Source organism: Cucurbita pepo, chromosome LG09 (assembly GCF_002806865.2).
Source record: "Cucurbita pepo subsp. pepo cultivar mu-cu-16 chromosome LG09, ASM280686v2, whole genome shotgun sequence".
NCBI classification, from domain to species: Eukaryota; Viridiplantae; Streptophyta; class Magnoliopsida; order Cucurbitales; family Cucurbitaceae; genus Cucurbita; species Cucurbita pepo.
In genome coordinates this window covers 215,896-238,311 of record NC_036646.1, presented here as the reverse complement: position 1 = coordinate 238,311, position 22,416 = coordinate 215,896, and the positions used below count along the sequence as shown (strand labels likewise).

At 37.8% G+C, this 22,416-nt stretch overlaps 3 protein-coding genes, 1 long non-coding RNA gene and 1 pseudogene across 6 annotated transcripts; 3 read left to right on the top strand and 2 right to left on the bottom strand.

The window, feature by feature from the left end:
* Window positions 1–1,840: 1,840 nt before the first annotated feature.
* LOC111802199 lies at window positions 1,841–2,684 on the bottom strand. The gene is made up of 2 exons (XR_002816230.1): window positions 2,411–2,684; window positions 1,841–2,127 (listed from the first exon to the last, which is right to left on the bottom strand). It is a non-coding gene; the product is annotated as an uncharacterized LOC111802199 (long non-coding RNA).
* A 355-nt stretch (window positions 2,685–3,039) lies between these two features.
* LOC111801907 (probable protein phosphatase 2C 76) lies at window positions 3,040–6,969 on the bottom strand. 2 transcript variants are annotated; one of them, XM_023686134.1, is made up of 9 exons: window positions 6,807–6,969; window positions 5,875–6,143; window positions 5,552–5,679; window positions 5,099–5,197; window positions 4,713–4,871; window positions 4,411–4,497; window positions 3,945–4,036; window positions 3,552–3,626; window positions 3,040–3,469 (listed from the first exon to the last, which is right to left on the bottom strand). In XM_023686134.1, the coding sequence occupies exons 2-9, from the start codon at window positions 6,129–6,131 to the stop codon at window positions 3,305–3,307; spliced, it is 1,062 nt and encodes a 353-aa protein (XP_023541902.1). In that variant the 5' UTR covers window positions 6,132–6,143; window positions 6,807–6,969; the 3' UTR covers window positions 3,040–3,304. The 2 variants fall into 2 exon arrangements, with proteins under 2 accessions (XP_023541902.1, XP_023541903.1); XM_023686135.1 differs by lacking the exon at window positions 6,807–6,969 and adding an exon at window positions 6,508–6,798.
* Window positions 6,970–7,936: 967 nt separating this feature from the next.
* LOC111801906 (cyclic nucleotide-gated ion channel 1-like) lies at window positions 7,937–12,042 on the top strand. The gene is made up of 6 exons (XM_023686133.1): window positions 7,937–8,840; window positions 9,196–9,408; window positions 9,803–10,086; window positions 10,470–10,581; window positions 10,798–11,034; window positions 11,216–12,042. Exons 1-6 carry the CDS (start codon window positions 8,367–8,369, stop codon window positions 11,903–11,905), a joined length of 2,010 nt encoding a protein of 669 aa, XP_023541901.1. The 5' UTR covers window positions 7,937–8,366; the 3' UTR covers window positions 11,906–12,042.
* Window positions 12,043–13,015: 973 nt separating this feature from the next.
* LOC111801732 (cyclic nucleotide-gated ion channel 1-like) lies at window positions 13,016–17,710 on the top strand. 2 transcript variants are annotated; one of them, XM_023685856.1, is made up of 7 exons: window positions 13,016–13,182; window positions 14,213–14,741; window positions 14,875–15,087; window positions 15,190–15,449; window positions 15,738–15,849; window positions 16,486–16,722; window positions 16,829–17,710. In XM_023685856.1, the coding sequence occupies exons 1-7, from the start codon at window positions 13,169–13,171 to the stop codon at window positions 17,444–17,446; spliced, it is 1,983 nt and encodes a 660-aa protein (XP_023541624.1). In that variant the 5' UTR covers window positions 13,016–13,168; the 3' UTR covers window positions 17,447–17,710. The 2 variants fall into 2 exon arrangements, with proteins under 2 accessions (XP_023541624.1, XP_023541623.1); XM_023685855.1 differs by lacking the exon at window positions 13,016–13,182 and having other exon boundaries at window positions 14,008–14,741.
* A 678-nt stretch (window positions 17,711–18,388) lies between these two features.
* On the top strand, window positions 18,389–22,390 carry LOC111802085 (annotated as a pseudogene).
* Window positions 22,391–22,416: the final 26 nt, after the last annotated feature.

Below are 22,416 nucleotides of genomic sequence, written 5' to 3'. Positions count from 1 at the left end.
GAGTGGAAGCATTTCTCACCAATTTGAGTAAAAGCCTACTCATCTAAAAAGCTTAACCCATGTTCTTGTGTTCAGAAACTAAGTTGTGAGATTCCCAAGTTCCTAGAGTTACAGAGAACCCGTGTTGTGTGTGGAGTGAAGTACCTTCCTATCTTTGTATGACAACTGTATAGCCTATCTCAAACAAAATACCTTCCAACAAGCTACAAAACAAGTCAATTCCAAAGTTCGTACCTGTTTTTCCCAAAAACATCTGCCCAATCTGTGTTCTGCTCTGAGTCTCAAATTAGATTCTCAAAATAAAAGCAATCAATTATTTTAGTTTGACGATTGCTTCAAAAATCAGCTGATGAGAATCTTCTACAAAAGGAATGTTTATTGATTTTAACAACATAGAAGTTGCTTCCAAAGCAATTGGATGCAGCTTTAAACGGGCTTTAAGTAAAGAATCTCAATTTTTCTAAACTATCATCCCCGCTGCCATGTCCACTAAAATTGAAAACATCACAGACCCTAATATGATTATAGAATGCAACCAAATATTCCATGAACATTTGTTTCATTCCAAAAAGTGTTCTAGCATACAACAATAAATCACAAGCTAAAGTACACGAGGGGTATAATAAACTTCAAACTCAGTGTTGAGGATTGTTGAGAGGGAGTCCTATATTGGCTAACTTAAGAAATGATCGTGGGTTTATAAGTAAAGAATATATCTCCATTGGTATGAAACCTTGTGGGGAAACCAAAAGCATGAGAGCTTATGTTTAAAGTGGACAATATCATATCATTGTGGATGTCTGTAATTCCTAACATGGTATTAGAGTCATGCTCTTAATTTAGCCATGTCAATAAAATCTTTAAATATCGAACAAAGAAATTGGGACCCTCGAACGTGTAGCCAAAAGTGACTGAAGTGTCGAACAAATGGTGTACTTTGTTCGATGGCTCCAGAGAAAGGACTCGAGCCTCAATTAAGGGGAGGCTATTCGAGGGCTCTATAGGCCTCAGGAGAGACTCTATGATGTACTTTATTCGAGGGGAGGATTGTTGGGAGGGAGTCACACATTGACTAATTTAAGAAATGATCCTGAGTTTATAAGTAAGGAATACATCTGCATTGGTATAAGGCTTTTTTTTTTTGGAGAAACCAAAAGCAAAACCACGAGAGTTTATGCTCAAAGTGGATAATATCATATCATTGTGGAGATATGTGATTCCTAACCCTCAAGAGACAAAACCAACCGAATCACCTAGCTCCATCAGAGATGATATCACTCCATTGTTCTTCATAAACATACTACCAATGAAATTTTTTCTTATAAGAAAAATATCTGTATCAACCAAAGTGCAGAGCAAGTGGAAACCTCCAAATGTCTTTTATCTTTTGAAATCAGAACATGAGTAGAAAATAAGTGAGATGGGGCATCCAAGCACAAGTTTTAAGACCGAAAGAAACCCATTTCTATTCGCTAAGACGGAATCGAATAACCAAGGAGTTCCCAAAATACTTCTTCCAATAAACTAAAATACCATGGAAGGAACTGACGTTTTTCAATTTGTTGGAAAAGTCTCGTCAAAAGAAAGCTCCAATCCTAGGAGTTTAAAAAGAAAAGTGTCGTAGATCTCACAATTTTTCTGCCAAATGCAAAACAATTACAGAAACATAAAAGGTTCTCTTCTGAGGTAGAAGACACTTGCAAGCTACATTCAGTTATCTACAAAAGAGTTTATGCAGAAAGGAATAATAACGTTTTATATGTAAAGAAAAACCCACAGAAAGAATCTAAACCATCAGAACAGCTTTATGCAGAACAAGGGATTCCACCAATATCTATCATTGTTTAAACTTGCTTTTCAGCCAGCAAAATATCACTTTATTGGATTAAAAATGAAGCAAAATAAAGAAAACAATCATTTTCCATGGCAAATAACAGAACAATTCATCTACATTTCCTCACACAAAGCATCTTCTCTTAAAAAAAATGGTTTATCCCTTGGTCTAAAAAGTGATAGATACCCAATCAACAGCATAAAGGGGGCTGGCTAAAGGATACTATTCTCTTCTTTCTTTTGGTTTTTGTCCTTTTACCCTTTGATTTTTCATATTTGCTATGGGCTCATATCCTGTCAAAGAGTAGGCCAAATCATACGAAAAATAGAATATTCTGTTCACGCAAGGAAATAGATTACTCCGATTATTCATTCGGAAGAAGTACGTAAATTAGAAACGCACCCGCCAAAACCCCATCCCTTCCCTTCCTCCTCTATCACACACACACACACAATTCAAGACCATTTTCATCTCTGATTCATTTCCAAAACCCATTCCCAATACTTTTCAACCTATCGACCAATTAAATGGATTACTTGCATCAGAAACAAAGTCGATTCGTCTCTTATCAATTACCTCGCAATATGTCGCTTCTCTGCAGAGGGTTGCTGTGAAAGATCCACAAACTCCTTTGTCCAAAAACGAGAAGTGATGATTGATTGAGCGGAAGCTTTTATCCCTGTTCTAATTGTTTGCTTGGTTGATGAGAAAAATTTATGNGGGGTTTTTTTTTTTTTTTTTTTTTTTTTTTTTCTCTTGATGAGAATCGTTACAATTGGCGCGTAGATTTGGTATGAACATGGAGATCCATCGCTAGCCCCCAGGTTAAATAGGGCTGGCTCACTCGCAAAATTTTAAATGGACCTTACGGCACAAAGCCCATATTTTTCTGCAAAATCAAGAAAATATCAAGTGAAAACAAGAACAATAATAGCTATTTTAAAGTCATTTTTAAAGCTCCGGTCATGTTTGTTCAGTTAATCCATTTCAAACTCTTTTACATTACTCACAATATTGCTTTCGAATACATTTTTTAAGGCTTTTTCTAACCCCATATTCTAAAATGATTGGTGGTTGAGACTAAATCATGTGTTGTTGGTGCCACCGGTGACCCAAGTTTTAATTGATTGGCTTACACGAGAGCGAGAGTAAGTGTCTAAGCATAAACAACAAAAGATATAATCTTAAAACCAAAAAGAGAGGAGAAAAAGAAAGGGTTGTTTAAAACTAGATTCATTTGTTCTGCCTCAGTTTACAGACAGACAGCAAACAAATACGAGGAATAAACAGTTAAACAAGATTGGGAAAAACAAATAACATAATACCAATGAATTAACAAATCAAAGCTAGCCCTTTTTGCACACCCATTTGCTGCAGGTGTAGAATTAGCAGGCCATATCCAAGTTTTCTTTTCTTTTCTTTTCTTCTCTCTCTCTAGAAAATGAATCTACACTGAGCAATACAAAATGCTTAGTCGATTTCTCGAGTTTCGGCAGCAGGACCTGCATCATCATGATGAAACTTCACCACAATGCATGTTATATTGTCAGCGCTACCACGGGTAAATGCTGCTTCGGTTAGCTTCCGAGCAGCTGCCTCAGGTTCTTCTTCCTTCCCTGCAACTAGTACTGCATCCTGCATAGGGAATGTAAGTTGATATGTGCAGATCACGCCCTCTAGAGCATCTTGAATATGTGGGATTATGAAGCGAGCATACCTCGTTGCGAACCACATCCCAAAGACCATCGCTTGCGAGAATAAGCAACTCGACGTCCTTGTCTACTTCAAGATCCTGGTGAGTATGGTGGGCAGTTTTAGGAAACCATGACAAGCTTTACCAAACAAAACATAAAACTAGAAAAGAATCCCACTGATGAGCATTTGAGACAATAAATTCTCATAAAACCTTCAAAGATTCTAAAAAGTTCTAAACTATTAACATAAATTTCATTCATCAAAGACTTTCTTCTTCCACATATCCATTATTAGTCTAACGCTAGCAATCTAAAGTGAAACTAAACAGTTATTTGGGCTCCCCTGCAAATAATTAACAAACATGATTAAGTTTCGGAACTCAAATGATTGAGCAACCGGGTGTCGAAAAAGACACCTGAATATCAGGATCTGCAACAACAAACTGCTTCAACATCTTGTTACCGAAAGCGCGGGACATTGCTAACACACCTCCTACCCTCCAAGTGCCTGACAACAGAAAATGAATAAGAATTATAGCAGATAACCTTCAAATACAGTAGCTAAAGGCATTACATTTTTTCTAGAAGATGGTCAGAAGAAACTACAACTTGAGAAATTTAAATTGCTGTAAACAGTAATAATACTCGGGCAACCAATAGATAATTATCAAGGAAAGCATTCCAACTTCCCTGAAATCATTTTACTTCTATAGTTGTTAATACGAACAGGACCTCTGTTGGTTCGCATATTTTAGCCTTTGGTACTCTTATCTTCCCATAAGCAGTTTAAATAAGATGGTGGAACTTTGCCTATATACATAAGTTAACCAACAGGGATAGCAGTTCTTAACATCATTAGCAAAACCATTATGAAAATCTTACCAGCCCACATGACAACACCACCGGCCTTTTCAATTCTCCGCCGCTCGTCAGTTCTATTTGGTTTGTGGTCCTCAGAAAGAGGGATTGCTGCCGAGCAGGATGAAGATAAGTTTCAAGTTCCCATATGAAAATAAGCATATGAAATAAAGGTTGTAGTTATATTGTAATCATTATGATTTGTTCAACTTTGATCATCTTTATCATTAGCTTTTACCATAAACTATCATGGTCAAGAGTCTAGACTTTCTACCTTACATTAAAACAAAAGGGTAAGAAAACAAGAAAAGGTAAGCAAATAATACCTTCACCTCCTTTTGATATTATAGCACGCGAATCGCCAACATTGGCAACATAGAGATGATTGCCAACTAGCAAAGCTGTTGAAGCAGTGGAGCCATCGTCCCTTAAAGTTTCTTTTTCCAAACTTAAAAATTCAGCATCGGTCCGTTGATATGTTTCACCTGGGAAGTGACAGAAGAAACTTTTGAAGCCGAGTACAAAATAACAAGGAATCTAATGTCATATATTTTTTTTTTCAGTAGAAAACAGTGCAACGTAAACAAAGAACATGAAACTTAAAGATCCTGTGTTCTTACACCTGTGGGCAGCTAAAATACAATCATCATATAAATCTAATTAATATATCTTTATATACAAATGAATGGTGCATAAGGGAAATGAAACACACTGATAGCTACTTTGGTATCCATCAAAAAATTTGGGTGCTTCATCAGATTCTCGAAGAGATGGTCTTTCAAAAACTCTGCGGCACGAGATCCACCATGGCCTGAAACCACATTAAAAGGACTAATTATTTGTACAATGTATAATATATGTCAGATATCTATGGTAGCATCTATAATTTAATTGCTCAACATCAATGATGCAATAAAAATACTAATCTCTCGTATTGATTCAACTCAAGCGCCAAAATTGATTACGAAATATGTCTTGGATATATGAAGTCTAAACTTGGAGTAGTTTGCAAGAATCTGAAATCTCGAACTTTCTAATCTTCAATCACTAAGTGAAACTTAACACCTACATCCCAACAACATATCACCAAGAAATTGGAAAGGTTAAAATTTACTAAATCTAACACCTACATCATGCCACTGTAACAATGGTGGGAGAGTCTAACCATCAAAGATGCCAAAAAGGCAAACCGTTTGACCATCAACCTTCGACATTTTAATATCGAAGAAATCTTCCATGGTTGCCCTCTTCCCCCTGATACTTGAATACCCCCAACTAAGTTTCCCATCGTCACTGCAGATCAAACAAAAACATAAAAATTTAAGCACATATCTCATTGGAATAGGCTGTTTGATAGGCTAGGTGCAAACTTCAATAACCAGATCAAAGCATTGTCTTCTAGACATCTTCATAAGATCAGAATAACAATTCAGCAACATAACTTTAAATAAAAAGACGTAAGGTTCATTCAAATGAATCCATTCAGACCTTTTCCACCCTCCACTGGCATAGCCACCATCTTCATTTTTCTCTGGATGCTTATCAACAATCGGCCTGCGATTTTCTGATGCACCCGTATCAACCATCATCATGAGACTCGTTCTATATTCACGCTTCCAGGTGTGAACAAATCCAAGATTTGAAGGCAAGCTCCTCCAGATACTGTTGATTTGAACCCTTCGGTTGATTATTCCTACATGTCCAGCCCAAGAAATCACATTCCTGATATTGTAGCTGCATACCATCTAATCCAGCAACTGCACAATCACATCACTACAATTATCAAAAGATACCAACCTGATCAAAGATTCAAAACCTAACAAAGAACAGATGCAGCAAACTAAATCCTCGCATTGTGAAGTATTCAACATTCAAAATCTCGAGTTCTCTTGCAGATTCTTGATATCAGAATGATAGCGAACTCGGAGGAAATGGGCCAAAACAATTTTTTTTTTTTTTTTAAAAAAAAAACAAGACTCTGACTCTAGTTGTTTCCAATCACACACGCCATGGTACCCATAAAACATTCCCCTCCGGCATGATCGATCCCAAATAACGCCTACCAAAAACTAAGTCCATGAAACTCAATAAAAACGAAATGGGTCAGGGAAAAATGATTACATCCGTTCTATTCGTCCACCACCCTCGATTCACACGAGCTATTTAGGCATCAAAACATCAAAAACATTCAGAAAATGATTGGGGGGATTGCCAATCCAAATAAACACGATATAAAAAAGTCAGTCGCAGACAAAATCGATACAGATTATGTACAGAATAAGGGGAAATTCTGGGGAAAATAGAAAGGTTTGAGGCTAGATCAAGAGGGGTGAGGGGAAAAGTAGATGGGGGAAGATGAAAACGATGATCCCATCTGAGAAATTGGGGTGGAAAACAGGAGATGGGATGAATATACTTACTCGGGGTAGAAAATGGAAGAATCGGGGCAGAACAGGGTGCTACAAGAAAACAAAAATGGGATAAACAAGAGAGAGGGAGATATATGGGGAAGGAGAGAGAAGGTGGTGGCTTTTCGAAGAATTGGCACCGAAGAGTAGCCAGGTGCGCGCCCCTAATGCTCTTTTCCGCCTCCCCTGTTTTTTTCTATTATTTTCATGGATATCTCTTTCTTTCTTTGTCCAACTCCTTTTTACTCCAATAATTGAATGGTTTTCAAACCTTCTCCTTCCTTCCTTTTCTTACTTGCTTTTCACCACAATGCTTCTTCATTTAGGAACAATTTTGTGCTTCTTCATTTAGAGCCATTTATGAACAATTTTGTCCCACCTATCCCAATGAATACAATGAATAAAATACTAATTATCATCTATTTTTAGTGTTAATTCATGTCATTTTCTAAGATACCAAAAGTCTAACTCAAAATACTAATGGGAGTATAGTTTAAATGAGGGTTATATTTTCAAATTTTATTTTTTAAGGTTATGAATATATATATTTAACTTTTAAAGGTTTAAACACAAAAAAATATATATATATATTTTGAGGAGAAGAATTCATAGGATTTGGGACGCGGGAAGCTTGTCGTTTACCATAAAAGAAAAACCGACGTATCGTTTGGGAACAAAATAAATACAATATTTTTGTTGACGTCAGGCACTTTCATGTCGTCTCTCACGTTGACAAATTCGAAGAATACGAAGTCAAAGCTCCCCAAACCCACCTTCTTCGACCTTCGCCGCGGGACCCAATTGCACCCCATTTCTCATTTCCGATCATCTCACAGTCACACACTCTTTGGGGCGAGTAGTCAATTTTCTGAAGAATTTTTTTCATTCATAATGGCAGCTCGGACTTTCCATGGAAGTTTTATACCTTGTTTCTGGGTTCTACGAACAACAACAAGAACTTCAACGAGAGAGTGGGCGTTTTCTTTAATTTCTTATTGTTCCCTTTGGTGGGTATGGTTGATTTTTCGTGCCTCACGAACTTCCCTCATTTGGGTAATGAGTTTTTGTTTGATTATTTCCTTTTTGTTTTGTCGTTTTGATTTTTGAAGTTGGTTTTGAATTAGATGCCTGGTGGTCTTACTGTTACTGTGGAAAATATTCCTGAGTTTCCTTTGTGTGATTTTGTGGTTTTTATTGCTTTTTATAATATGATGTTAGCAGTGGAGTTTATGCTTTTATGCAGACAACTTGGTATGGATGTCTATGAGACTCAGAAACCTCCTTATCCAACTGGATTCTTATTGGGTTACTGAATTTTGTCTGCCCCTTTTTGATTGTGTGCTTGTTTTTATGAGCTGGTTTGAGTGCATGTTTATGATTTTGATGAAGTTGATGCTCATAGCTTTATTGAGGGTAGCGAAATCTGATTTCACGTTTTCAATCTTTTCAACTATTGGGTTACTTGGATCTGACCTTGATCATCCTGATTTTTAATCAATTTGCTACTGGTCAGGCTTCAAGATCCAAGGCCAAAGAAAACTGGTGGAGTGGAGTTTCGTTGTGGATGAGTAAATGAATTCAGCTCTCCACAGAGGGTTGGCATCTAGTTCTCATGGAAGTAGAGGAATTGAGAAGTCATTGAAATCTCCTTCTTGTAATAATCTCATGCCTGAAGGCTTGCGCTCCGGGAAGAGAATTCTTGATCCACAAGGGCCTTTTCTTCAAAGTTGGAACAAGATATTTGTGCTGTCTTGTGTGGTTGCTGTTTCATTGGATCCTCTGTTCTTTTATGTTCCTGTGATTGATAATAGAAACAAGTGTCTTAGGTTAGATGAGAAAGTGGAGACTGTAGCCTGTATATTGCGATTGTTTACAGATTTATTCTATGTCGTGCATATCGTTTTTCAGTTTCGTACAGGATTTATCGCTCCCTCTTCCCGAGTGTTTGGAAGAGGTGTTTTAATAGAAGATTCATGGGCAATAGCAATGAGGTATCTGTCATCATACTTTCTAATTGACATATTCTCAGTCCTCCCACTTCCACAGGTGAGGAATGTTTCTTGGGACACAAGAGTACGCCTACTCTACTGTTAATTTGTTAGTAGCTTTTGCCTAGGGAATTCTTCATTCATGCATCTGTTTGATTCCATCATTTTTCCCTTTTCTATCTTAAAATGGTTTGAACAAATTGTCAGGTCCTAGTTTTCGAACGCTAATTGCAATGATTCAGCATCAATTGATTATTACTTGTATTTTTTAGTTCTTTGTAAACAATAAGTTTTATTGGGAAGTTGTAGGAAATGTGGTTCCACTTATTTCAAGGTTGCTAGTGCAATGTTCAGCTCTTTGATTTTGATACGTGAACTGTCCTGCTTTATTTTATTTTTTTTAATGTGTCTAGGTGATGATTTTGATAAACATCCATAAAATTAGAGGTTTGAGATCGTGGAATACAGAGAACTTGCTGAAACTTGCTGTATTATGTCAATTTGTGCCAAGGTTTCTTCGAATCTATCCTCTGTATAAAGAAGTTACAAGGACCTCTGGCATACTCATTGAAACTGCTTGGGCAGGAGCTGCGTTTAATCTCTTTCTCTACATGCTAGCCAGTCATGTTAGTTTTCTCCTCTGCTCCTTGGGTGCTTAATGGAATGTTTTCATGGAATCTTGGGTTTATTTGAAAAACAAAATAGCCAAAGTAGAGGAATAGTTGTGCATGCTACCATTTGCATTTGATTATGTGAGATTCCACATCGGATGGAGAGGAGAACGGAGCATTCTTTATAAAGGTGTGGAAACCTCTCCCTAGCAAATACGTTTTAAAAACCTTGAGAGGAAGCCCAAAAAGGACAATATCTACTAGCGGTGGGCTTGGGCTGTTACAGATTCCTTGACCTCGAGTGTGCTAAATGAACTATAGTATTTCTACTAATTATATTCACACCTTTAGTTCATCTCTGTGTTGCAGTGACATTTTTCTTATCTTCTTTGTGTGTTTTTATTCCTAGGTATTTGGGTCAATCTGGTACTTATGTTCTGTAGAACGAGAAGCCCAATGCTGGCATGATGCTTGTAGCAAACATCCTGGCTGTAACCTTACTTCCTTGTATTGTGGCTACAATTACAGTCATGAAGGAAACCTATTCCTCAATGCTTCTTGTCCAATCGAAAAGCCAAATGTAGGAATCTTTAACTTTGGAATATTCCTTCAAGCCCTTCAATCTGATATTGGGGAATCACACTTTCCCAAGAAGTTTCTTCACTGCTTTTGGTGGGGCTTAAGGAATCTAAGGTATGCTGTCCACTGCCCTTCTTGGTTACTCTTTCTGATTGAGAGATCTGCTATAAATTTACAAACATCCTCGGGAACGTGTTTTTATATTCATATTATGTGATTCCTGTTGCTTTCTCTATATACTTTTTTAGTTGAAAGTCTTGGGCTTATAGTTGTGACTACCTTGTACCTAGTCCACCGCAGGCTGCCCTGAGTTTTATACAATTTTGTGCTTGTCTAAGCTGCTCTTGATTCAATTGGCTTAGATCGCAGATGAAAGTTATGCTAAATGATTAGAACTCACATAAAAGTTCACTCAATTTAGTAGTTTTTGCATACTAATTTTTCCATATAGTATTGAAGAAGTTTTCTGGATACATGTACTTCTCTCTTGGATGCAGCGCTTTGGGTCAAAATCTCACTACAAGTACTTGCAATTGGGAAAACTGCTTTGCCATTTTGATTTGCATCTCTGGCCTAGTGTTGTTTGCGTCTCTCCTTGGCAACCTGCAGGTTGGTACTGCCTATTCTTGCTGCTGTTACTCATCTTTGGGTGCCATAGAATCGCTTTTCTTTACATGAATATGAACTGTTGAGCAACATAGATGTACTTGTTATATAAGCCTATGCAGTGTTTGATGCATATTTTACATTGTTATATATGAAATCTTGTGCAATTCCTTCTTAGAACGAGAAGTCTCTCTCTGTGTGAAACTTGCTTTCGAGCAGATGTGTTGGCGATCCACAAACACAAGGGTGGAGGAGATGAGAGTGAGAAGGAGAGATGTTGAACAATGGATGTCGCATCGTTTACTCCCTGAGAATATGAGGGAGCGGGTTCGAAGGTATGAACATTACATGTGGCAGGATACCAGAGGCGCTGATGAACATAATCTGCTGCATAATCTGCCTAAAGACCTCCATAGAGATATTAAGCGCCATCTTTGCTTGGTTTTGCTTATGCGAGTGAGTTTTCTTTTGTTTTGTCCTATGATCACTTTTGGAGAGATACTAGCTTGGTTAAGCATCCACTGTATGAAAAGATGGATAGACAAAGGTCATAAACAATCACTAGCTCGGTTACACACTTATTGCAAGCTTAACTTTTTTAATTGATTCTGATGATTTATGTACATTTTCCATTAAGGTTCCGATGTTTGAAAAGATGGATGACCAATTGTTGGATGCAATGTGTGCACGTCTAAAGCCCGTGTTGTACACAGAAGAAAGCTGCATTGTTCGGGAAGGCGATCCAGTCGATGAGATGCTCTTCATCATGCGAGGCAAGCTCTTAACCATGACTACAAATGGAGGGAGAACTGGTTTCTTCAACTCTGATTTCCTCATGGCTGGTGATTTCTGTGGAGAAGAGTTACTGACTTGGGGTCTAGACCCTCACTCCTCAACCAATCTCCCCATTTCAACTCGAACCGTTCGGTCGCTCACAGAAGTCGAAGCATTTGCCTTTAAACCCGACGACTTGAAAATTGTAGCCACTCAATACCGTAGGCTTCACAGCAAGCAGCTGCGCCAGATTTTCAGATTTTACTCACAGCAATGGAGAACCTGGGCAGCTTGTTTCTTACAAGCAGCATGGAGGTGGCATCAAAGAAAGAAGCTCAGGGAGTGTGTGAAGGAAGAAGAGAGTAGGTTGAAAGTCGTACTGGCTTCCATCGACGAGCGGTCACCGAGTTTAGGCGCCACCATTTATGCATCTAGATTTGCAGCCAACATGCTTCGGGCGAGGAGACGAAACAGTTCTAGGAAAGCTAGGATGTCCATGCTGCTTCAGAAGCCAGCAGAGCCTGATTTTACCTTGGAAGACAATAACTCTTAACCATACTGTTAAAAAGATGATACTTACATTTGTTGTTTATGACTTCATATTGAAATTGTGTTCTTATTTGTAATCGTTCATTTTGAACATCTTTCATTCATTTTGTAATGATCAAATAGCATGTGAAGCCTCCCCTAACTTTTGTCTACGTCGCTCGATTTTCATTTCAAAACCATGGTTGTTATCTTAGCTCTTGTCTGAAATTCGTGTCTGCTTCTTTCTAAATGATGATATCATTACATTCCACTTTTATCTTACATTCAATCACCTCGTTTTTTTTAGCTTATGAACAAATTTTATTTTCCGAGTGAAAAACTCAAAGTTGAGTCAACCACACTAACCACGTGAATTTGAAATTGTGATTGAATTTGAAATTGTGATTGTGAATGGATTGAATGAATGGTTAATTTTCACATGGCTCCACTCCAAAAAAAAAAATAATAAAATAATAATAATAATAATAATGGATGGAAATATAAAATTGGTTGGTAAGACCTCTAAGGATCTTAAATTCAATTAGTAATGGAGTGGGTGGATGGATGGAGTTAATTACTATTTTATTGTGGAATTTCCATTACTTTAGTCTATTAAAAATAAAAATAAACTAAATTAATTTTGTATTACTCTATGGTTAATTAATAAAAAATAAAATCACTTGGCTTTTATGTCTTCATCATTATCTCTTATTTCTTTCTTTATATATATTTTGAAGCTACAACCATCCACTCAAACTCAACATATATGTACTTTTTTTAATAATATAAATTATATTTCTATATTGACTCATTAAAGTGTGAATGTGATAAAATAATTGAGTTACTTTTTTTCCCAACAACCATGTACTAATTTTGAAATCACATGTTAAAAAAAAAATTATCCTATCTATAATTTATACAAAATTAAAGTTAAAATTTTGTGAATAAAATGAAAGCCTTTCTTTTTGCTTTCATTCTTGTCATGTATTTGAAAAATGCAAACATGAAAAAGGAATCTTTTATTTCTCTTTTATCTTAGGCAGCGGTCCCATTCATCATCGACTATTGGTTTGATTAAAAGCATTTATGTTTGTTCCTATACTAATTCATCATCATTCCTTTATTTGGTTGATTATGGCGGCTCAAACCTCCTTCCACAACTGGAAGTTTGTGACATCACTACCGGCGGAAGCTTTAAATTACCTTCCCGGCAACATCTCTATATAAGCTTCATTCATTTTTTGGTCCTACATGTGAGCTCCATCATTTGTTTCTCACTCAATCAGCCATGGAAGTACAGAAGTAAGCTCTACTCATTCTACTCGTTCTACTCATTCTGTTCATGTTGGATTCTACGACGCATTTTTCTTCTTCCTCTTGCATAACTGTGATTGTGGGGTTGGGGGGGATGTAATATGGGTGCTAATTAGTGAATCAACTACAAGGGACTGAACCCACTTGTGATGTTCACTCAATTTGAGTTTGGATCATTTGGGGAGCTGGTAACTGGTAAGGAGTCAAAAAGTGAAAGGCAGAACTTACTGTTCTTTCTCTCTGCTCTACTGCCTTCCTTCCCAAGTTCTTGGGATTATTATAGTTTCTTCAAGTGTTTTTACGTTTTCTACTTCATTATGCTTCATAATTGCGATAGATCCACAAAATTACTCTAAGCTTTAGCCGTCTAGTTCTAACAAATTTCAGGAGTTTGTGAGCTTTTTGTGTGCTGGAAGTAGGTTCAGGAGTTAATTCCATAACAATAATTGTTTAATATTTCGAAAGAAAAAACGAAGTTGGGTTGTTTTCTCCCTCATTTCTTTCCTTTAACATTCATTGGGTCACTTTTTCAATCCTTTCAACTCAGGAAAAGCTACTTTCATCAGTCACCTCTGTTTCTTTCTTTTTTTACTTTTAATAGTTGATGGGGGAATGGGCATTCTTTATGAGAGTCGAAAACTTTTCTTAATAGACACGTTGTAATAATTTTGAAAGAAATCTTAAAAGTAAAAGCTTAAAGAAGACAATATCTACTAGCGGTGGACTCGAACTGTTACAAATAGTATCAGAGTCAGGCACCAGGCAGTGTGTCAGCGAGGACACTACTGGCCTCCAAGGAGATGGATTGTGAGATCCCACATCGGTTGGAGGGGAGATTCCGTACAAGAGTTAGAAACCTCTCTCTACTAGACACGTTTTAAAACGTTAAGGGGAAGTCGGGAAGGGAAAATCTAAAGAGGATTAAACGTGGTTTCTTTTCTTTTCTTCATGATCTCGTAATCAAATAGTAGATGTATCTGTCGGTTTATTTGTTGCACTTGCTCTGCCCCCTGTCCAGGGCTACAGACGGTTTTCATCAAAAGGAACATCCATCAGCTGGAGAAACACACCCACGGTACTCCCTAAGATCAATAAGATCGGTTTCAGCAAGCTTTTCCTCTAGTTTTGACAGGCTTACGAGTTTTGGAAACATATATTTCGAACAAGAAATTAGGAGTAAAGGGTTGGGATATATCAAAAGTATTTTTGATAAAAACCCACTACTCCTTCATTTGTGGAATGAAATACTTGTCATGTTGTGTGTGATTGCTACCTCTTTGGATCCTTTGTTCTGTTACATCCTGGTGGTTGACGATGACAAAAGATGTGTCGGATTTGACAAGAAGTTGAGGAAAGTAGCTGTAATTCTTCGCTCAATTACAGACTTACTCTACATAATTCTTATTGTCTGTCATTTTCATCTTGGATACTCCTCATTTTATAATGCAAATCGTGACGATGCTGATGATGGTGTTTGCACAAGAGCATGGAGATTTCTTTTATCCTACTTCACTGTTGATGTTCTTGCAGTTCTTCCACTCCCCCAGGTATGAACCTTCACCCTCTGTACACATAGATTCTATCAATATTATATCTCAAATTTGCACAAGAACATGATTATATTCCTGATTTTTTGGCTACTGATATTGTTGTGATGCATGTGAAAAATGGTCGGGGTAGGTGGTGAGTTTAATACTCATTCCAAGCCTCAAAGGATACGGATTTATATATGCAGTGAGGTCACTGAAATATATTCTCGTCGTTCAATATTTGCCGAGGGTCTTTCGAATCTACTCGTTCTTAAAGAAAGTTAGATGGAGTTCTAACATTCTCCCAGAAACTGCTGGGGCTAAAGCTGCATTCAATCTCTTCCTTTATATGCTTGCAAGCCATGTGCGTTGATTCTCACTTGTGTTCCTTTTGAAGTGTTAGTAATAGCAACACTTCTCTGGTGTGCTTTCTTCTAATAAGCATATAATTATATTGCTCTATTAGGTTATTGGAGCATTTTGGTACTTATTCACTATAGAGAGAAAAACAGTTTGCTGGGAAGAAAGGTGTGTACATTGCCCTCTAAACTGTGACTACGCTACAAACGGCAATTCGAGTGCTGACAGTTTTTGCTCTGGAAAATCTGGAAATGAGTCTCAAACTTTTGATTTTGGAATGTTCGAAGTTGGTCTTCGTATTGTGAAATCAAGAAATTTCATGAGGAAAATTTCTTTTTGTTATTGGTGGGGTCTGCAGAAATTGAGGTTCGTCTGAGTTTTTTCTTTTTGGATTTACTTTTACCAAACAATAACTCATTGTCTATATTAAAGTTATTGATTTGTCATGGATCATCTCATAAACTTTCTAAGGACTTTACGGCTCGGAAACTTCACGTCGTGATTCGAGACAAAGTACCTATCTGCTAGATTCTGATGAGTGATTATGATATCTGGATGGATTGCAGTAGAAAAACTACATTACTTCATTAACTGAAATGCATCTTAGGCTTTTAGGATCTTGCTTTTGACACTTATAGATTTAATATGTTGCAGCTCATTGGGACAAGACCTCAAAACTAGTGACCATTTGTGGGAAATCTACTTTGCAGTCACCATTACCATTTCTGGGTTGATACTATTTGCGCTTCTTGTTGGAAATTTGCAGGTCAGTAGTTAAGTTTACTTCAAACTCGTTGATCTACACATTAGTTTGCCTAGTGTCACAATTGCACTATTGTGGCAACGGGACAACAATTGTGTGACACTTGTTCTAACCTAGCGAACAAGTCAGTTGTGTGAAATTCGCACTTTGCAAACAATATTTGTGTATACTTGAGCCTTGGGTCACATTTGAGAGAAATGATTTAGAAAACGTGAGCGAGGAAATACATTGAAAACAATGTTAAAGAAAGCAATGTTATAAGTTCCGTAGGCAATAGCAACGACTTTGATAGCATATAATCCGGGTAGGAAGAATTGACAACTAGTCACACCCCCCTAGAGTATATTTATGGGCATTTTAGCCTTGGCGAGTATCGACATGATTTTGTGAACGGTCATACACCCTCATATTGACACCATGTGAAATAGTAAAGACCTATCTAAGATGAAGCATGTAAAAGGGGTTTGGAACGGGCATACGGCCATAGAGAACACGTCCTGGACAAGCATGACTGGAACATCTGACATGCGACCATAGACAACATGCCTTGTACAAGCTTGACCGTGACACATAGCACACAATTGTTTAAATGATGCCTCAACATTATCTAATCTGATGAGCTATTTTATTGTGTAACAGACATATCTACAGTCAACCATTGCAAGATTGGAGGAAATGAGATTGAAGGGGCAAGATATTGAGCTATGGATGGCTTTCCATTCCCTCCCTAGAAAGTTGAAGAAAAGAATTAAAAAGTACGAACGGTACAAATGGCGAGAAACCAAAGGTGTTGATGTCGAGCTACTTCTTCATAATCTTCCTAGAGACCTAAGAAGGGACACAAAGCGACATCTTTGCTCGACTCCACTCAAAAGTGTAAGCAGTTTTGAGCAAGTTTACCAATGATATTACTTTTTGTAATTAGCATCCATTCATGTTGTTGCGCTTCTCTTCTTATGGTTGACAATATGTGCTCATCAAGGTCCCAAAGTTTCAAAACATGGACGATAAGCTACTCGATGCTATATGTGATTGTTTGAGACCAGTGCTGTACATTGAGCGTAGCCTCATTATTCAAGAAGGAGAGCCATTGGATGAAATGGTCTTCATAATTCGAGGCCAAGTAAGGATATATTCCAAAAGCGATAATGGCATTGCAGCTAGTTCCACACTTTTCAATTGCCTTACCAAAGGTGACTTTTATGGAGAGGCTCTTCTAGAATGGGCGCTACACCATCCTACTTCAACAACCGTCCCCATATCTACCAAAACGCTTCGAGCACACTCGAAAGTCGAAGCCTTTATCCTCATTGCAAACGATTTAAAGACAGTGGTCTCAAAATTTTGGTGGCTTTTCAGCAGAAACTCTCCAAGTTTGAAAGCAATATGGGAACCGTGGGCGGCTTTAGCTTTGCAGGTAGCATGGCGGCGTTACCATAAAAGCAAAAAGGAGAAGAATAGGTCTCGGTTAGGCATTGAAGGAAGGATTAATACTCAGAAATCGGATGCCCCATTTACTGCCTCTACATATATTGTTCGTGCTCTTCGGGCTTTAAAGCTAAAGCGCAAAAAATCACAAGCAGAATCTAGCAGAGTTTGAGAAATGTATTATGGTTAGTTCTATTTAGCTTTCTTTGTATTTTTATTAGTGATCGCTTCCTCTGTATGTTCATTACACTGTCCAGCTTGAGATCACTGCTTCACGGTTACTTGTTCGTCGTCATCATGCTTTATTTGTCTGCCAAAATATGTGTGTTGAATTGATGTATCAATCTAAAAACTGAGCTATATAAAGCCTAATGCTGGTTGAAGATGTTAGAGAATATAAATTAAACTAACAATAATTCAGCTCCATGGAGAGCAATCCTTGGAGTCCCACATTGGGTTTGTGGGACTTTTTCAACTATTTTTCTCTTTATTCAATCCTTAAAATAAGACATGTGGTGACAAAATTGAGTATGGTCAATATTTCTAAATTTCATATCTAGGAGCAAAATACAGGTTCCAAAAGTTTTTTTTTTCTCGAACCATTAGAGGGAAAAAAATAGAATTACGATCAAACATTTGTCAATTTCATAGTGGGTAATATTATAGCCCGATGAATTTATAACCATCTATTCAAATCTTTCCTCATTTTAATTTCTAGTATATTGCCCATCTCCTAACTTGAAAAGATTTAAAACCACCTTCGGTTAGGAATTACGACCCTCCGCAATGATTAGATATATCTCTTACTTGTAAACTCATAATCATTTCCTTAATTAGCTGACGTGGGACTCTCTCCCAACAATTTTCGACACATTCCTTAAATAAAAGACCTAAACGAATCATTAAAAGCACTTGGTGACTAAGAGACTAAGTCACGATAAGAAGAGCTAGAGATAAGGGACGGGCACAAGAGAAAATAAAAAGTATGAGAAAAAATAATTGTCATCAGTAAATAGAGAGTGAATGAGAGTGAGGGAATGCTTTGTCGGTGCTCCATGATGAATGATATTGATTTATACATACCCTTAATTAATGTTAGGTTCATGGAAAACCACATATTTTTCTTTCTAAGTCAACCCTGAATTGACTTACAAGTGTAGACGCCAGCTCTCCGTGTGAATGTTCTATGAATGGTCCACCAGGAAATGGGTTGCCTTGACACATAACAACCAATCAAGGGGGGGCCGTTTAATGGCGGATGAAGCTATCTATAAGCTTCAGCCAACGCGGTTACTGTTGGAAAGATATTCATCCTGTTTCTAGCAAGAAAGAGGCCGCTATGAATGGAGAAGATGCTGCCATACGGTTAGTTCTTTCTTTCTTTCTTGCTTCTTCTTTTTCCCTTTTTGAAGCTCCATTCTTAGCATCTTTATGTAGCAAGTATATATGCTTCCAATGTTTGATTCTACATCTGGGGTACCCTTAGTTTCTCGTGAAATGATTGCCTTCATTTTCAAAAAAAAAAAAAATCTTTTTAATGTTCCCTTGTGGGAGGATGACACGTTTTTCCACTACAATTTTCAACAAAAGGATGTTAGATATTCTCTTTTGAATCTGAAAGGGAAAAAGCAACTACCCAAATTTGCGTTTCCCTATATACTTTCAGTGTCTGAACTCTTTGTGCCATCCACTTGGTCTGTGAATTTCTTGAGCTTACCTTTGTTGAGGATGGTTGGGAGAGGAATCCCACCTCGGCTAATTAAGGGTTGATCATAGGTTCATAAGTACGAAATACATTTCCATTGCTATGAGGCCTTTTGGGGAAACCAAAAGCAAAGCCACGAGAGTTTATGCTCAAAGTGGACAATATCATACCATTGTGGAGGTTCGTGGTTTCTAACACTTTTTAGACAGGACATTGATATGTGCCGATTTTACTTACGTTTGTTTAGGATTCAGACTTCCTCCCCTGTGGACATACGCTCAGAAAACTCCTGGGGTACGGTGGGAGCGGTTCCAAGAAGATTTGAGTCTTCTTCTGATACACTTACCAGTTTTGGAAACATTCATTTTAAGGAAGAGTTCAAGAGTAAAGGGTTGAGCTCCATAAAAAGGTCTATTGAAGGAAACTGGATATTCCTTCATCTGTGGAATGATGTACTTGTGATGTTGTGTGTAATTGCAGCCTTACTGGACCCTTTGTTCTGTTACATCTTAGTGGTTGATGATGAAAAAAATTGCATACGCTTTGACAAGAAGTTGAGGATCACAGCCGTAGTTCTACGTTCGCTCATTGATTTTGGCTACATACTTCTCATTGTCTTTCATTTTCGTATCGGTTATACTGACTCAAAGGATTCTAATAACGGAACACTTTCCACAATAGCAACAGCTAGGAGATATCTTTTATCTTACCTTACAGTGGACATTCTTGCTGCTCTTCCTCTTCCACAGGTTTGGACTTTTAGTCTCTGCCCAACTACACAATTTGGACAATTAAAACTACATGTATGTTACCTTATAATGATTTGTGAGCAAACTTGTGTGCAGGTGGTGATAGTATTAGCTGCTCAAGCAGCAAAAGGTTCTCATTTTACAATCTCTATTAGGACATTGAAATTTGTTCTTATCATTCAATATTTGCCAAGGGTGTTTCGAGTGTACTTATTCTTAAAGAAAGTGAGATGGAGTTCTGGGATTTTGCCTGATTCTGCTGCGGCCAAAGCTATATTCAATCTCTTCCTCTATATGCTTTCCAGTCATGTAAGTTCATTCACTACTCAATCTTTGTCAATTACAAACCAGCAACCTTTTTCAATGGTTGATTCAGAGCTTCTATGCTTTTTGTTTGCCAATATCTTAGCATAATTCAGTATCTATGTGGTTCTTGTAGGTGTTTGGAGCCTTTTGGTACTTGTTTTCTATTGAGCGCAAAGCAACTTGCTTGCAGTCAAGGTGTCTTAGCCATCCATATTGCCCTCGGAAGTATAACATCACTGAGGAGGGATCGTGCTTAGATAATTGCTCTAGAAAAGCATCATCAAATGACACGCTACCTTTCAATTTCGGAATATTTGATGATGCCTTTAAGTATGACGTTGTCAATTCCACTGACTTCGTATGGAAAGTCTCTTATTGTTATTGGTGGGGTCTGCAAAATCTAAGGTCTGTACTCAAAAGCCTATGCATTTGGTATTACTCCTCTATCCATACTCTATGTTTACGTATTTCACTGCTTCCACATTTTTCAGTTCTTTGGGTCAAGGCCTCAGAACTAGTAAGCATATATGGGAAAATTTACTTCGCAGTCTCCATAACCATTGCTGGCTTGGTACTATTTGCACTTCTAATAGGAAATCTGCAGGTCAGTGCCAATCGATATTCATGTAGCATAGTTACATGGTTAAGGCCAACTCCGGTGACACCTTGACATGGGAATTTGGTTGTGAAACAGACATTTCTGCAGTCAACAATTGCGAGACTGGAGGAAATGAGATTGAAGGGGCAAGATATTGAACTATGGATGGCCTACCATTCACTCCCTCGTGATCTAAGGAAGCGGATCAAACTATATGAGAAGTATAAATGGCGGAAAACTAGAGGTGTTGATGTTGCAAACATTCTCCATAATCTTCCTAGAGACCTTAGAAGGGACACAACAAGACACCTTTGCTTACGTGCAATCAAAAGTGTAAGTTTCTGTTCTCCTTTCTGTTTCCTTTCACCTTTCATGGTGTGTTGAGATCTCATATCTGTTGGAGAGGGTATTGAAGCATTCCGCATTCCTTATAAAAGTGTGGTGTGGAAATCTCTCCCTTACAGTCGTGTTTTAGAAACATTGAGGAGAAGCCCAGAACGGAAAGCCCAAAAAGGACAAAATCTGCTAGCAGTGGGCTTGGGCCGTTACAAATGGTATCAAGGCCAGATACCGGGCAGTGTGCCAGCGAGGACGTTGGGCCCCCAAGGGGTGGATGGTGAGATCCAACATTGGTTGGAGAGGAGAATGAAGCATTCCTTATAAGGGTGTGGAAATCTCTCACTAGTAGAACGCATTTTAAAACCTTGAGAGGAAAGTAAAAATGGACAATATTTGCTAGCAATGGGCTTGGGCCGTTACATTTCAGCTCATGTTATTCATTCTTCTTGCATATGGTAAAGGTTTCAATGTTTCAAAACATGGATGAGAAGTTCTTGGATGCAGTTTGTGGTTATTTGAAGCCGATGCTATACATTGAGCGTAACTTCATCGTTCGAGAAGGAGAGCCACTAGATGAGATGATCTTCATAATCCATGGCAAGTTATGGATCTATTCCAACTCCAATAGAGATGGTGAAACATTGGGTTCGTCTGAGAGCCTTAAAAAAGGCGATGTGTTTGGAGAAGAGCTTTTAAAATGGGTATTGACAGATCCACTTTTATCCACTGTCCCCATCTCCACAAAAACTGTCTCTACACACACCAAAGTGGAAGCATTTGTTTTAAGTGCAAATGATTTGAAGAATGTGGTCTCTAAATTTTGGTGGCTTATCAGTCAAGAGCATGGAAACGATCCCAACTTTAAAGAGCGATGGGCGCCATTGGCTGCTCTTGTGATGCAAGCTGCATGGCGTCGTTACTTCAAGAGTAAGCGTGAAAGAGAGAAATCTCAGTTAAACTTAGCCACTGAAAGTGGGAACTCACAGCCTTCAGTCACCACAACCATTCATGCCTCTAGATTCATTGCTCGTGCATTAAATGCTCTAAACCGAAGACAACAAAGAAGAAATGCAAGCAATGATATGCCGGGAACCAGCAACAACAATGACTTGCCAAAACAAAGCAACATCTGAGAAGATTTCTTTCACTGTAATAACTCTTCCACGACACTGCATTCTTTATGGGTACTATACTATTATATATATATATATATATACATACAATATATGGGAGGCGGAGGAAGGAGGGAGAATAATCCTACTGGACCAATCAGAGATAGAATGTGGAACAATGTATGAACGTTTAGATCAGTTTTCAGCTCATGAAACTCTCTGTAATATACGACAGGATTGTCGGGTGGTACACATGGATTGGATTGATATCATCAGAAAATAGCAACGTTTAAGAGCATTTCCTTCACTGCAGTAACTCTTTTTCTCCTTTCC